We start from the raw sequence: 14,608 nt of genomic DNA, 5'->3' as shown, positions 1-14,608 counted from the left end.
TACATACACACGTGTGAGCGTGCACATGGAGGAACGTGTGTGTGTGTGTGTGCGCATAGGCAATAGAAGCTTGCCTTCCAGGAGCTTCTCCTAAGCCCGACTGAAGCTGGAGGTAGCCTAGAGGTTGAGCTGCTTTCTTCTCTTCAGTGGTTCGCCTATGCTGTGGGAGGTGGGATGGGAGGCAGTGGTTCTACCCAGGACCCTGAGCAATCATGGAGTTCTTTCAGGTGCAAGGTTTCTGGCTTCACAGAGTCCTGGCAGCCCAGGGCAATCCTAAGAATCCGCCTGGAGCCAGTAGGTGGATGCCCTTGGAGAGGTGAGCACTGCTCCAGACACGGGTGCAAATCATCTAACCACACCCTGACCTATGCTCTGGAAGGCAGGCTCCCTCCTCAGAACCCAGACTAGGGAGATTCCTCTTCCAGCACCACATGGAGATGTGTGTGCTGTGGCTCTCCATTTTCTGTTATCCCACAAGCTACCAGTTTATTAACTTAGCTAGGAGGTTTCCCGACGCAAAATCTTAGCTCTGATTTCTCCTGCCACGTTTAGTTAGGTGACTGAGGTGTTAAATCATGCATGAAAATGCCTCTCCCTGAAGTCCTTTTGTTAGCTCTGGATCTTTTCATTCAGGTAGTCAGCTGCTGGTATCCTTTCCTTCAACCCTTGGGCACCCTGTGCCAAATGAACCCAAACAATTGCCCCAGTGCCCCACAACCCCAGCCACCTGCACAGTGACCTGGCAACTTAAGCCTCTTTTAGCCTAGTTTATCCCCGAGTCCTGCTAAAGCTTGGGCTTTCCCCTTGTTCCTTGACGATGATTCTCCACACTTTTGCTCACAAATGAGTCGACTTGCTTCCACTTACACCACACCACTGGCCCCATGCTTCAGTTAAGTGGGAATTGTCTTTTACAGTGGTCCGGCTTCTGGCCCTGGGCCAGTTTTCTCTGTGGCTATTTTCTGTTCTTTGCTTTGTCCCTCAAAAATCACAGCTATCCACCAAGACCCAAGACTTGGGCCACCTGCAGGTGTGTTCCTGCTCACCACAGCAGAGTTATGTCTTCTGAGAGACTGAGCGAGGCAAGACAGCTGTAGAAACAGAGGTCCTGGTGTGTTCACTGAAGAGGTATACTAGGGAGTGTTCTGGAATCCTGCACAGGCACATGGTTGCTGGACAAGGGGTGGCTTAGCATAGTTCAGCACCTAGCATGAGCACCAATAAGCCAGGAGGAATGTGGTCCAGTGGAAAATGGGGTGCCTCACAGCATTGCACCCACGCCTCCCTCTGCTTTGTGTAATTTTGGTGTGGTTATGTACACGAGGAAGATGTGTTTTAAAATAATGCAATCCTTTGAAAAGCAAAGATAAACCAGTTTAACTGGAATCAGAGTGTCTGCTGATATCTCTCTGTGGGGTTGACAGCACCTGGTAACAGGGTTTCTCTCTTCAGGATTCTACTCCAGGACAATGGGTGGAGCCACAGAGACACCCTCACCCCACCAAGGCCATGGTACTGGCATCAAAAGAACCAGGGCAGGTGCTTTGGGGAACCCTATCTCAATCCTCCCTTCTGGGACCTTCCTCTCCTGGGGCAATTTCCTTCAGGTTAGTAAGGTGTAGGTGTACTGATCTATGCTTGGCTTTTGGTTTCCTGAGGAGACATGTCACCGAGGTGCTGGGAAGACGGGACTCTGGTTGTCTGGGGCAGGTTTGGATAATGCCTGACAACAGCTCAGGAAATAATCAGGAGGTCCTGTCCTCCCCTGTAGACAACTAGGGGTAGCTAGAACACTAGGACTCCTGGGGTAAGAGTCTGACTCTTTTTAAAAAAATTCATTGTATTGAACTATACATTTTTCTCTAAGAGTCTTACTCTTGACCTGCTCCCCAATACAAGAGATCCTTTCCCTAAAAGAAAAAGCATTTGGTTCACAATGCACCACTTCTAAAGTTGGTTGATGAGAGACACTGGGAAGGAATCTCACTCCCATTGGCCCTCCTTCCCTCGGCCTTCCTTCACCCCTATGGCCCCAGTTTCCTCAAATCCCAACTCTCTTCCATCCTTCCTCCTTCTTCTTTTCCACACACTCCCTCTGGGTTCATTGTTCGGTGTCCCTTCCAGCTGGGCTTTGCACCAGGGTCCTTTAAAAGGTCACAGAGCCTCTTCTCAGCCCTTGATCCTTGCTGACTTCTCCTGTGCTGATCTAAGTTTTGTCAGTTGGGAGAACCAGAGGGAACAAAGGCCAGGTCAACAAGGCGTGGAGGAAGGCATCTGGCTTGTGGCTTCTGGGGATACAGAGAAGCCACTCATCCTGCTGGAACTTTGGAAAAGGAAGAGAAGAGAGAAGCTTGGCTCTGGAAAGGGGGTAATAAGTGGGACACCCCTGCCTCAGCCACTCCAGGTGGAAGTCTGAGGTTTGGGGACAACTTGAAGTTTCCTCTCGGATATTGTTCACCAGCTCTGCTCCCATGATGGAGACTTGTAGGAGAGACACCACTCTGGGCTGCTGAGGATACCCAGATCACTCTGGCAGTAAGGAGGGCAGAGGCAATGTAGTCTCTCTTCATTAGCTGTTTGTGGATCTATCCTAGGAGACAGTTTCCCTGTCTCCTGGTGGACCTGGAGAGCCTTGCTCAGAGGAGGAAAATCAGTTCCCTTGTCGAGTCTTGCTCTCCTGGTGGAGAGAAGAGAGGAGGGGGTGGGGAGAATACCTTTGCTGTCGGCTCTGCCACAGCTCTCAGGTGGGCATGCCCGGGGAGAAGTAGGTGGCATAAATCGCATGCATAATCTCAGGAGACGACCACTTTAAATCTTAATTGGTTGCCTTTTAAATATCATTTAAGGGCCGGTTTCTCTACCTCTCTCTAGTTAAGAAGGTGTCGTGTCAAACACACCTTGCAGTATGTCTCTCCCTTACTCTTTTTTTTTTTTTTTTTTTTTTGGAAAGGGAGAGAAAAAGAAGAAAAAAAAATGGAGCCGTCAGCCGCGTTTGAGGGGTCGATAAAGCTTTTAGATTTGGAGACGGTTTCCGGAGCCAGTTTCCTGCGGCTACGTGTTGTTAATGGGGCTTAAGGAATTATCTTAGACTGGGCCCGGCCGGGAGCCGTATATTTCCCGCGCCTGTTCCCTTGTCGAGTCTGAATATGCTGCTGTCAGACTCGCTTAATGAAAAGTAACGCGCCGCTGATTACAGTTTTATTTGGCTCTATGTAAAGAGCGCCGTTAATTTAGCCTCTCCTCTCAGTGTGTTTGCGATCGCCACGCCTGAGCGACTGAGCGCGTCCCTGCGCTGCCGCCTCGCGCGGCCGCCCAGGGCAGGCTGACAGCATCCCGCAGGGGAAGTCGCGGCTAGAAATCCTCCCCCGCAGCGCTCCGCTGGGGGGGGGGAGGGGAAATCCAGACCTCTCCCCTCCCAGCGCCCTCATCCTGGCTTCTGACCAGCGCCCCCAAGATTGGGTGAACCTAATAGCACAGCCTTCAGACTGTTCCCCTGAGTCAGAGGTGTCTTTGGGGGCCCTGAAATGTGGCTAAGTTTCCCCTCCCACTTGATATCTTTATTCACAATGTAGTACAATTTACTCAAATATAAACTCCTTCAGTCGCTAGGGTCACCAAGGGCTGGGGCTCTAGAAACTTGTTATTTGGACTACCAGAGCTGGTACAGGCCACACCCAGAGGTTCCAAGCTCTACAAACTTGAGCGAGTGCAGTAACCTCCTACCCTCGGGCCTCAGAGGAGGAATTTGGGGGCCAGGGCCGGCATGTGGACAGTGAGCACTGATCAGAGCCTAGGGTGTGTGCGCCCCAGGCAAATCTGTCTGCCATTAGGACACAGGCTTAGGTCCAAGCCTGAATTTCTGACTCCCTTGTCTTTATCTCACCTACTCCTCGCCTGAATCTGTGAAGCCTAATTTTTTTGCTGAAAATACTTGGCTTTGTCTAGGGTTGTGTGGGGGCGCGCTTGGCGGCCGCATTAAAATTCCTCGCGCCCCAGCTTGGGCAGCAACGTGTCTCCCCTGAGACTCCACTTTCGCTATTACTGTCAAGTACCCTTGACTCTTTATTTTTGCCCTTTTATCTATTACAACTAATTCGAGTTCTTTTGCCCTTTTCAGTCTAAGACGTGGGCTTTCCGCAAAGCCTCCCCTGCCAGCGCTCTCTCAAAGCGCGGAGCCTTTAGAAATTGAGGGGTTTACTGTCAAAATGAAAATTTCACTTCAAATTATCTTGGCTGATGCTCGCTTGCTAGGCCGGGGGCTCCTGCCGCAGCCTTTTGACAGGCACATCAGCGGCAAGCTTCCGCGTCCCGATAATATCATCCAGGAGAGCGAAAGTCAATGCGGTGACAGCGCAGGCCGGGACAATCCAATTACTGAGTGCTGGCCAGGGCAGGCCTGCGGCTTGTGGGGCAGTTGGCCACTCAGTGTGCAAGGGCCCAGTGCCGGCAACCAGGATTCAGGGTGAGGACCAAAACTCAGGGGACCCTGTCAGTTCTAGGGGTCTGGTTCCAACAAGGCTAAGTTTCTTTCCTTAGGATCTGTAAACTATCCCTAAAGCTGGCCCTTTGGGCTTATTAGTGTGACTAGACTCCAGCCTCACCCCTAGGCTTGCAGAAGAAAGACCTGGCATCTATTAAAGGTTTGGTGTCTCTCAAAGGCCATTTTCTGAGATGAAAAGTGGTGTATTATAGCAGCCGGAGTCTGTGGCTATTAGAATTTATTCTAGTCCCTGGCCCACCACCATCTTAATCTCGTGGCAGCTTGCCCTGGGTTCCCTGCTTTACAACCTTTCTGCTTGCCACAGCCACACTGGGGACTTTTATGAAGTCCAGAAAGGCCTGAGCAGCAGCTTGTAGGTCAGCAGAGAGCCAGGAATGGATGTTGGGCAGGTGCCTCCTGAAGATGCGGAGAACCTTGTAAAGACGAGCCACAGAGGACCGAGTCCACAATGGCTTCCACTAATGACTTTGCTGAGAAGGGTGTGAGGGGTCAGGCCTGCCCCCGACCCAAGCCCCAAGCCCTTGGGTCCTCATCCCAGGTCTCTTTAGCTCTGCTCCTCTCCTGACTTCTGCTACTAAGGTCTCCCATCTGGAGCCTTCAGAACTTGAGTGACATAGAAGCCAAATTTAAAGTAATCAGGGCTCATGCTGCATCTCTGGATGTAGACAAGCATCTCTGGATGGGGTAAAAATCTGTTAATCTCTTGGCTCAGAGAATAGTGGCCTCTGGGCAATGTTCCCTTCCCCACAGCAAAACTCCAGGGGATTTAGAAAGCCTAAATTTTACTTTAATACAGTCAAAGAAACCATTATTTCCTCAAAATTCTGGTGCCTGGCAGCAGGGCAAAGTTTAAAGTTTGGGGTCTCACATTCAATGATGAATTCAGAAGAGTGTCCCTCCTGTGCCTTTAACATCTCAAAAATGGTTTGTTTAGTTAAACTTGGATAGGCAACCTCATTATTGTCTGGGTCAGCCCGCCCATTCTTCCTTCCCCTGGTGGGTATGAATAACCCTTCCAACCACACCTGTGGACCCCAGCTGTGAAATGCATTCTTTCTGCAATGCAAACACCATCACAGGGATTTATTAGTTTTGTTGTATTAGCCTTTCTCTGAAGCAGGCAATTACTGGTGTGGATATACATCTTAGAAAACATAATTTTGTTGAGTCAAGAGTGTGCAACAGTGTAAACATGGTGGGAGTGTTGTTGGTGAGCTTTATGTGCTGAGGATGAAGTCTGAAGAAAAGCAGGTTGAGGAGTCTTCCTAATGAACACCGGCATGCCTCAAACCCAGAAGGAGATGGCGACACAAAACAAACCTCAGAACCCAAATGCCTTCTCCATGTAAACTTTGGATGTAAACTTTACTCTTTAGGGGGGCTCTCCTCTGCTTTGAGAGTGTTCTCTTGTCTTCCTGGAGTTCAGGGATGGTTCAGGTGGACACAAGATCAGGTGAAACCTGGTGATAGAATGCAAGAGGGTTCTTCCATTGCCCGAGAGCCTGAGTTCAGATCCTTTGCCTTAGATAGGATAGCATCCTTGGCTTGGAAATGCCCCCTTCCTTTGGAAACCCATTAAAAACAGTCCAGAGTCAGCGCCTGCAGCCTGAGCGCCAGTTCCTTTCTCCACTGTGCAGGTGGGTGTTAAGTGCAGAAGGGTTTGCCACCGGTTTTGGGAGTAGCCAGCAGCTCCCGGGCAGCCCCCACAGGTGGGGCATCTTGATGCACCGTGGGCGGGAAGGAGCAGGCCAGAGGCGTAGTCAGTACGTTGGCGCCCGCCCCCAGAGAACGTCCTAGAGGGCCGGGATCCAGAAGTGCGCCCTTAGCGGTGGCCCAGGCCTGGTTCAAAGTGCTGTGCCTAAGGATGGGATCGTGAAATACCCCGTCCACCCAGTTTCTGAGACTAGTTACTGGGGAGTCCTGGTGCCTTTCTAGGGCTCCCGAGGGGGCTGGAACTGCAGGCGAGGACGCCGGCGGCGCTGAGGATGCCCCCGCCGGACCTTGGCGTTTCAGCATGCAAGAGGGAAACTCAGTCTGGTTCAGAGCTGTGGCTGCGGCAGCGGTGGCTGTGTGAGCCAAGGACCAGATGCGCGGCTTGGTCTCTAGGCTCGGCGGCGCCCCCGCTGGGGCAAAGCTCAGTTTGGCTTCGCAGACCCGTGGGCCGCCCTCAGAACCAGAATCTGGCGCAACCACTGTGCTCCGGAGGCAGCTCCGGCCCCTCTCCAGGTCCTCATCTATGGCAGCTCCACCAGGGGTGCCAAGAGGCATCCGGAGTGTGGTGGAGGCCTCCTTGCCTGGGCCAGGGCCATCAGATGAGGCAGGAATCCTCTCTGGTCCGTTGTCCAGGGCCTGGAAGGGCGTCTTCAGATCGCACTCTGAGGTCTCTGCATCTAGAGGGTCGAAATCTTCCAGGTCACTGAGTTCTAACTCCTTGTCGTCTTTGCCAACGGGACCTGTCAGGCGACAATACGTGACCAGTGGCGGGAGACAGGAAGGTACAACTAACTTCCTTTAATCCTACATCCCAGGCTTTCTCTGTTTTCCTCTTCCTACCACTAGAGACCACAAATCTTGAACTAGTAACATTAACACCAGCTGGGCAGATCTGGACTCACCGGTGTATGAAATGCTTTTTAACTTGACTTTAAGTAAGCCCACATGGCACCACTTCCCCTCCACTTCCCAGGCACAAGATCTGACTGGAAACCAGTTCGCTCATTTGCTGCCCAGGCACCAAGGGCTTTCCATTTGCTACCCAAAAGCTTCCAGAGAACCCCACCCACCCACCCACCCACCCAAACGTTACAAAATCTCCAACCCACCTTCGCTCTTGGCACTCTTGAGAGGCTCCTCCCTTGACTCCTCCTCGACCGCATCCTCCTCCTCACCCTCCCCATAGGGCCGCTTCTCCTCTGAGCACTTATTTCGAGGAGGCCAGGTCATCTTGTTTTCCTTTTTGAGGCGCCGGCGCGCATTGGCGAACCAGGTGGAGACCTGTGTGAGGGTCATCTTGGTGATGATGGCCAGCATAATCTTCTCTCCCTTGGTAGGGTACGGGTTCTTCCGGTGCTCCTGCAGCCAGGCCTTCAGCGTGCTCGTGGTCTCCCGGGTGGCGTTCTTGCGCCGCGTGCCGCTGTCCACGGTCCCGTACCTGGAGACAGGCTCTGCAATGGGGTGCCAGTCGCCCCCCTCCCCCGGGGGAGATCACGCGGAGCGAGCAGGTGCGGGGCATAGGGACAGGCTGTGTCTCTCTGGGGTGGGTTGCACTTATGGGCAATGCTTTGCCTTTTGTGGGCCAAGGGCAAAGATAATGTCATTAAGATGACAGAGAGGAGGTCATGGCCTCTGCCACTCTGTAGACAGATTTCTTTGATTTCCACTGTGGGGTTTCCCTCTTATCGCTTTGATCCGCAAACCATAAAAAGATATCATGGACCTGTGAGTCAGCACCTGGGAACCTGAACCCAGAGACAGAGGGGAGGTACAACCCAGGAACCAGGCTCAGGGCTTTTAGTTGAGCTAGTTCCATAGGAAGATGGAGCAATGGGCTGTCCCCAGCATGGGCACCGAGGGCTAAGGGCTCCGACTTTTGATGCCCACTGTAGGGCTGGTGGCCTTGGCTCAGACACCTATCTGGGCTGAACTTCTTGGGATGTGTGGAGGTGTCTCAGGCCCTTCAAGGAAGCAGCCTGAATTTTCTGGAATCAATTTGCTTGAAAGTGACAGTGATGGGAGAATTTAGGATAGAACACCTGCCTGAAGGAATTGTCCACTCTGCTGGTCACCCCACCTCGGGGGGGGGGGGGCGCTGGTGGTGGTGATGAAGGGTGGAGTGGCTGGTAGCTGGTACTGTACTGGCAGTGGGGGAGGGAGGTCTCATCCCTCACCTGTCATATGGGTACTGGCCCAGAGCTGGCTCATATGGGTAGTAGGCTGCAGCAGCGGTGGGCGCTAGGCCGGCGTGTGAAGAGCCCGTGCCATCCTTGGACTCGAAACTGTTCTGTAAAAATCAAGGTGTCTGAGGTCACAGCTTCTGGGGATCCAGCTAGAAACTCTCTGTTAAGCCTTCTTAACTTAGCTCAGAGCCCCGAGTTTCCCCAAACTCCCCCAAGGCCCACAAAAGCCAATCCATCTCCTGATGGTCTCACTCAATAGGGACAGAGCAGGGGGTGAAGATGAAGTGAGAAGAGGCGAGAAGAGGAAAGAGATCTCAAAGAAGCCTGGAAGGGAAGAAAGAGGGCAGACTAGTAAGGACTCCAAAGAGGTCACCAGGCCTGGGGATAAAGAATCTTAGAGAAGAGGCCTTGAGTGAGAGGGAAGGGACTGAGCGCTGAGGAGATAGGGTGTGAGGTTCGAAGGGGAAGGGGAGAGGGAAGAAGGAGTAGAGAGTGCTGGGTGAGAAGAGAGAGGTTGGCTGAGTCTGTGAGGACCTCCCTCGCCTCGGGAACCAGGAACCTGATCAGAATTCAAAGGCAAACTTAAACCACAGCATGATCTTAGGCACCGGGCCTCGCGGGCGGGTAACCCTGAATCTGAACCAGGCTACGGGTGCTGTGCGGCTTCGGTCCGGAGGCACCGCTGAAATCCTTCTTTTCCTCTCACCCCAACCTGTAGGGGATCCAGGGCACTCGCGCCCGCCGCGGAAGTAGTCTTGGCAAACCGAGGGTTCAGGGCGGGGCGCGTTGCTGTGGGAGGGGATTTGTCCCCTTACCAGCGAGTAGAAAGCCGATGCCTCAGAGCCGTAGGTCACGTAGTTTCCATAGCCCTGCGAGCTGCCGTAGGGGCTCCCGTAGACCCCCAGCGCAGCTGCTGAATTGAGTTCGTGGCGTGCGGTGGCCAGCAGCCGGCTCTCGTAGACGGGGCAGTAGACAGGTGCCTGGGCTGAGGCCGAAGGCCCGGAGTCAGCCAGTGTGCGGCCACCAGACTCGCAACACGTGCTCAGGGAGTTGGTGGTCATCAGGAACTGGAGAAAGAGGGACCACAACTTAGCATGGGTACCCGGACAGAGTGTCCCTAAGGGCCTCCGACTTGAGTTCTTCCCTCAACAGCCAACCGAGGCCTTGCCTTCTCTGACCACGTGGGGCCCAGCCAGCTGTTCAAATCCTCCACTGGGTTCCAAGGCCCTACAAGCCTTCTCACCAAGTACGTCTGACTCAAGTGCTTCCCAGGGTCTCCCAGGGCACACTCTGATGGGTTAAACAAAAGGGAATTCAGACCCACCCACAGGATTTTACTAGCACCCCTAAGTGCCTCCTAACCACGTTTGGCTAGTATAAGGGGCCACCAGGCAAGGGCCCTGCAGTCTGGGAAATGGCAGCCAGTGGTGGCTCTTTTCTCTCCCCCTCCCGCTGTCAGACCATGCAGGAGGCCGTTTACCTGGGGAGCGGAGGAATAAGGGTATCCAAACTGCGGGTAGGACATGGCGGGCACCGCCTAGGAAGGTTGGAGGGGCCGTTAGGGTCCTGTGCACGGTGTGGCCACTCCTCCGGGGCTTCAGGCTCCTAGGCTCTGGGAAGGCGAAGCGAGAGGAGGTCAGTTCACCCACGTGCAGCGCAAACTTTCCTAACCAGATAAGAAAGTGAGTGGCCTTGTTCGTAGTGATCCTTTTAGCTTCGAAGTCTGAACCCTTCAGAGGCCTCTGGGACCAGGTGGCCTCGCCACGAGGACAGAAATACATATTTTACAAAACGAAAGAAAGGAAGGAAGGAAAGAAAGAAGGAAGGAAGAAAGATAAAACAAAAAACCGAGTCTTGCGGACTGTTAAGTCAGTTGTGCAAGGTTTTAAGCTGCAGAAGCGCTGACGTCAGCCGACGCCGCAGCTTGGCCTGGCCGCAGACCTGCGGGTCATTCGGCTGCTGACCGGGCGGGGCGGAGACAGTCTAAGTCTGCGCCAGCAGGGTGGAGGGCCGTCGAGCTTTAACAAATGAACTCCATCTAAGGAGTCAATATCGCCCCCGACGAACGGTGTTTCTCCTTAGTCACGGAGGACGGAAGGCACTTTTAATTAGAAATTAATTAACGAGCAGCTGCTCCTTCACACCCCACTGTAATCATTAGTCTCAATTACAAATGAGACCTATGAAGGGACACACGAGTGAGTCTTCAGTGAAGATGTAATCAACAGTTAAATTAGCCGGGCGCAGGCTGCAGCCGCCCGTTGCCCACGCTGCTTAGGGTGGAAGGACGCAGGCCCTGCAGACCCCGCAGGCCCTTCGTGCTGAGACGAAGATAGCGTGCCTGGAAGCTCCACACACTTCTTCACCACGTAGGTTTAGGAGCCATCTCGGCAACGACTCTCATCAGTTTCAATTCCAACTCTGTACCAGAGTTTTAGAACCAACTGACGCCACAAGAGAGCCCACTTTCTGATGGCGACCTGAACTCAGGTGTGTGCACTTGTCTCCCGGGGCCTCCCCAGAGTCCCACACTTCCAGGATCGGTGGGGACCAGGTACTGCGGGACTTCCAGGGTCTAGCACAGGTTGACTGTGGCATTTTGGACAGCGGCTGTCCTTGGAAACGGCCCCTCCCCCCTCTCCACTCCAGGCCAGCCCCCTGCTCAGCCTGGCTTCGCTTCATTTCCTCTCCCCTCCCTCTTCTGGTCTCCCTTCGCGGCCTCCTTCCGCATCCCAAGGCTAAGACAGAGACTGTCAGATGCTGCTGCTTGCTGGGAAGAGCAGATTTCCCAATTTGGCTCCCGGGCTCCTCCCGAAGGCTCGCTGATCCTAGCCAGCCACAGGGCTGGGTAGAGGGAAGGGGGCGTCGGGTGCCTAGCCTTGGCACCCTATGATCTGCTTCACACTGCTTCCTGCCTGGCGTGTAAGGAACTCTCGGAGAGAGGCCCAGTGTCCCCTCAGGACTTCCTGAGCAAATCTGGGCCCTGTAATATTGCCCGGGTGTTCAAAGCGGCTCTGAGTGGAGCGAGCAGGGCTATCAGGCTGCCTTTCACACTGATCTTCCCGGGGCCAGGCTCGCCCCTACTTCTTTTGGTCCACCAGGCCAGCCTCTCGCGCTCCGCCGGCAGCAGAGCCGCTCATCACGGAGCTGTGCAGACTTGCTCCGAAAGATTCCTGGGTTCAGACCTGTGAATCGCCCCAGGGCCACCCTCTAATTAATGATGACGTTCGCGCCCTCTCCCCAGCTGCAAGGCTGCCTCCCAGAAACGAAATCTGCCGGCCCTGACAGCTTGGTTGAAGGTGATGGATGACTATCTGGAGACCGCAGTACACATCATACAATATCTGCTGCGTAATTGCTTTAATTTACAGATTAAAATACGAGTTCTCCGATCGCGCTGGACCGCAGCCGGCCAAGTCCGAACTGCTTGCAAAGGGAGAAACCATCGGAAATAATGAATAGTCGCCCCATGCAAATTATTCAGACAGTTTAGCGTTGGTAGCCGGGAGAGATATATACATATATAAGGAACACGAGTCGAATGACATTAATAATTGTTTTTGAATTCTGTATTGATTTCACGGCAAGCTGTGTTTATTTCTTTCTCACCAGAATTGCTAATACCACCTTCCTGTAAATAATAAGAAACTAGCCACCGGGGCTTCTCTAGTGGAAATGAATCTCAGCCTCTCTTTCTTCCTGCTTCTTCCCCTCCCCCAACTCCCTTCTCCCAGCCTCTTTCCGTTTTCAGGCTTTACTCAGGCTTTTGTGGATCATCCTCCTAGTTTCATTATTTATTGTTTACAAACAACTCTCTTCCTTCCGATAATGAGGTGCTAGCAAGGAAGGGGGCTCAGTACAGGACAGTGGAGGCTCAGGGACAGGAATCCAGCATAGACTAGTGTTCCTCAGTGACTGGTGTTTTTGTCACTTCATTCCTGAAGCCCAGGCCTTGGGGGCTATGGTAAGCGCAGGCCGGTTGGGAAGGCGAATGATGACCATGCTGTTGCCTCTGTGTGGCATTCTGGGGACCTCAGCCAGCAGCCAGCAAGTGTGTACCCAGAATGAACACTCCCTGCTTTCTTTCCCAGACACCTGGTAGGGCGGGGGTTGGAAGGTTGCCCCTGCAGACTTCCATTTATCTCCTGAGTGGATTCTGTACTGGGGTAGGGTAAGTCGGAGTCCCCTAGGGTCTCTGGTTTCTGGGGAAGGAGTTTCAAGGGTTTTCCTTGGGTCCTCAAGATTCTGGTTTGCCTTCCAGTCAGAGCTTCCGGGCCCCAGATGCTGTTGATCTCTCTAGTGACCCTTTCTCTGGGTCTAGAAATCAGGAACATGGCACTTCACTATGCCTGAAGATGAAGACTCACGCTCTGCTCCCTGCCTGCTGCGTGCAGGGGACAGCCAGGACCCTATCGGGCCTGCTCTATCCTCACTCAGGCCCCACTGTCCAGTCTTGTATCTGGTGAGCACCCACACCAGACATCCTGGTGACAATCTACTACCTGGCCAAAGCTCTCCCGCCCAAATGAGATCCTCCCTAGGTCATCCTTGCTTCCGAATGATAAAAGGGTGCCTTCCTCAAAGACAGCCTCCAGTCGAGGTACCGGGTTCTCCAAGAGCAGACAGTACTCCCAGAATCTCAGGCACCACTAGCTAACAGAACTTGCATAGATGATCATGTTGTGCCCAGAAACTCATAGGGTCCCTAGAGTTGTAGGTATATAAACACACCGTTCAGCAACTTGGCCAGAACCACTTGACTCCCTGAAGGCTGGGTAGTTGATCACCTTTGGAGAGTACTTCAAAAGATCAGAGACTGAAGTCCTGCTTAGATCTCAAAGGGATGGAGCAGGGAACAGTTAGTCCCAAGAATTAGAAGCCTAGGGTCAGCTGTTTTTTTCTGAGGTTGATGATGGCCATAGAATTGGTGAGAGCTTCTGGGAGGTCAGGCCTGGTCTTGATATTCCTGCTACTAGCTAAATCCTGGCTCTTCAATAATTCTTGAACCCCTTCTTAACCACACCATGAGCTCATTCCAGTCCAGAGAGAAGTTGACTACAACCCAAGGACAACACAGAAGCCAGGTACCAGGAAAGAACCTTTTCTGTCTGAGGCTAGGCCGGAGCTTGAGATGCCTGGGTCTACTTTGGACATGCAGCTGGTGTAGGCTCAGAGAGACACTTCAGGTGCCAGAGATGCTAGGTGGTGCGGACACCCGCCTCCTTGCCTCAGTTCATTCTTTCACACTCAACCTCTGTTCCCCTTACCCAGCCAGTGGGGGTGAGCTGCTGGGACATGCGTTGAATTTCCCGTTTGTTCCCCACAATGCCCTCCTTTCTGGCTCTCTTTTCCGACTGCACCCCCCACAGACCGTCCATTCGGCGCTGCCCGAGGAAGGAAAGAGCGCGCTCAGAGCGTCCAAGAGCACAAACTGTGCTTATCCCACGCAAGCCACCACGGTCCGCGGGGACCCCTGCATTCCGCACCTGAATGCCGGATCCTTCCTATTGCGCTTCCTAAAACTTGCAGCAAATACAGCGGCCTCCGAAGACCCTATCCGCTAGAAGCAAACTTTGTCCCCTCCAGCGCGGGAGCGATCATCGCAAAGTTTGCGCGGCAGAGCCCGTTCCTTACCTGCTCTGGGAAAGAGCCAGCCCGCGTCGCTCTGACGCCAGGGCCTCCGGGAGCAGCGCGCAGCCCGGGACGCACCGGGGAGTCGCCGCCGCCGCCGCCACCGCCGCCGCCCGCGCCCCTCGGCGGCCGCGCGGAGCCTCTGCCTCCTCCGCCTCTTCGAAAGGGGGGGAGGGGTCTGGGAACCCTGGGGCGGGGGCGGGCGCGGGGACCTTGCCTACCTGAGGTGGCGCCGGGCCACTCCTGGCCGCCCGCTAGGGCTCTGCGCGGCCGCTGGGCGCGCGCGCTCCGGCGGGGAGCAAGCGACAACTAATGGAGACATTTCCAGGCGGAGCACCTGGAGAGCGGAGCGCGCCGGCGTCCCCAGGCGCAGCGGTCGTCAGCCGAGCCCGCACCGGCGTGACGTGGGCGAGCGAGAGAGCTGCTCCCACCCGGCCGCCCATTAACGCTTTCCCCCCGCGGGCGCCCAGCGCTTGCCAACTTTCCCCTCCGCCCTGGCCGCGCACCGGGTGCGCGGGTGTAGGGGCTGGGATGAGGGGTTCCAGAAGGTGAGGGTTTGGGTTTGGCCTCCTCAGAAAGG

The 14,608-nt window shown here is 54.1% G+C and overlaps 1 protein-coding gene across 1 annotated transcript; it reads right to left on the bottom strand.

Annotated features, from left to right (window-relative positions):
- Window positions 1–5,639: 5,639 nt before the first annotated feature.
- On the bottom strand, window positions 5,640–9,458 carry Irx4 (iroquois homeobox 4). The gene is made up of 4 exons (XM_041632227.1): window positions 9,213–9,458; window positions 8,389–8,501; window positions 7,324–7,652; window positions 5,640–6,954 (listed from the first exon to the last, which is right to left on the bottom strand). The coding sequence occupies exons 1-4, from the start codon at window positions 9,456–9,458 to the stop codon at window positions 6,146–6,148; spliced, it is 1,497 nt and encodes a 498-aa protein (XP_041488161.1). The 3' UTR covers window positions 5,640–6,145.
- Window positions 9,459–14,608: the final 5,150 nt, after the last annotated feature.

The sequence above is a fragment of the Microtus oregoni genome, unplaced genomic scaffold, assembly GCF_018167655.1.
Source record: "Microtus oregoni isolate MIOR12 unplaced genomic scaffold, Mior012 000040F_ref0000088, whole genome shotgun sequence".
NCBI lineage: Eukaryota > Metazoa > Chordata > Mammalia > Rodentia > Cricetidae > Microtus > Microtus oregoni.
This window is presented reverse-complemented; position numbering and strand designations above follow the sequence as displayed.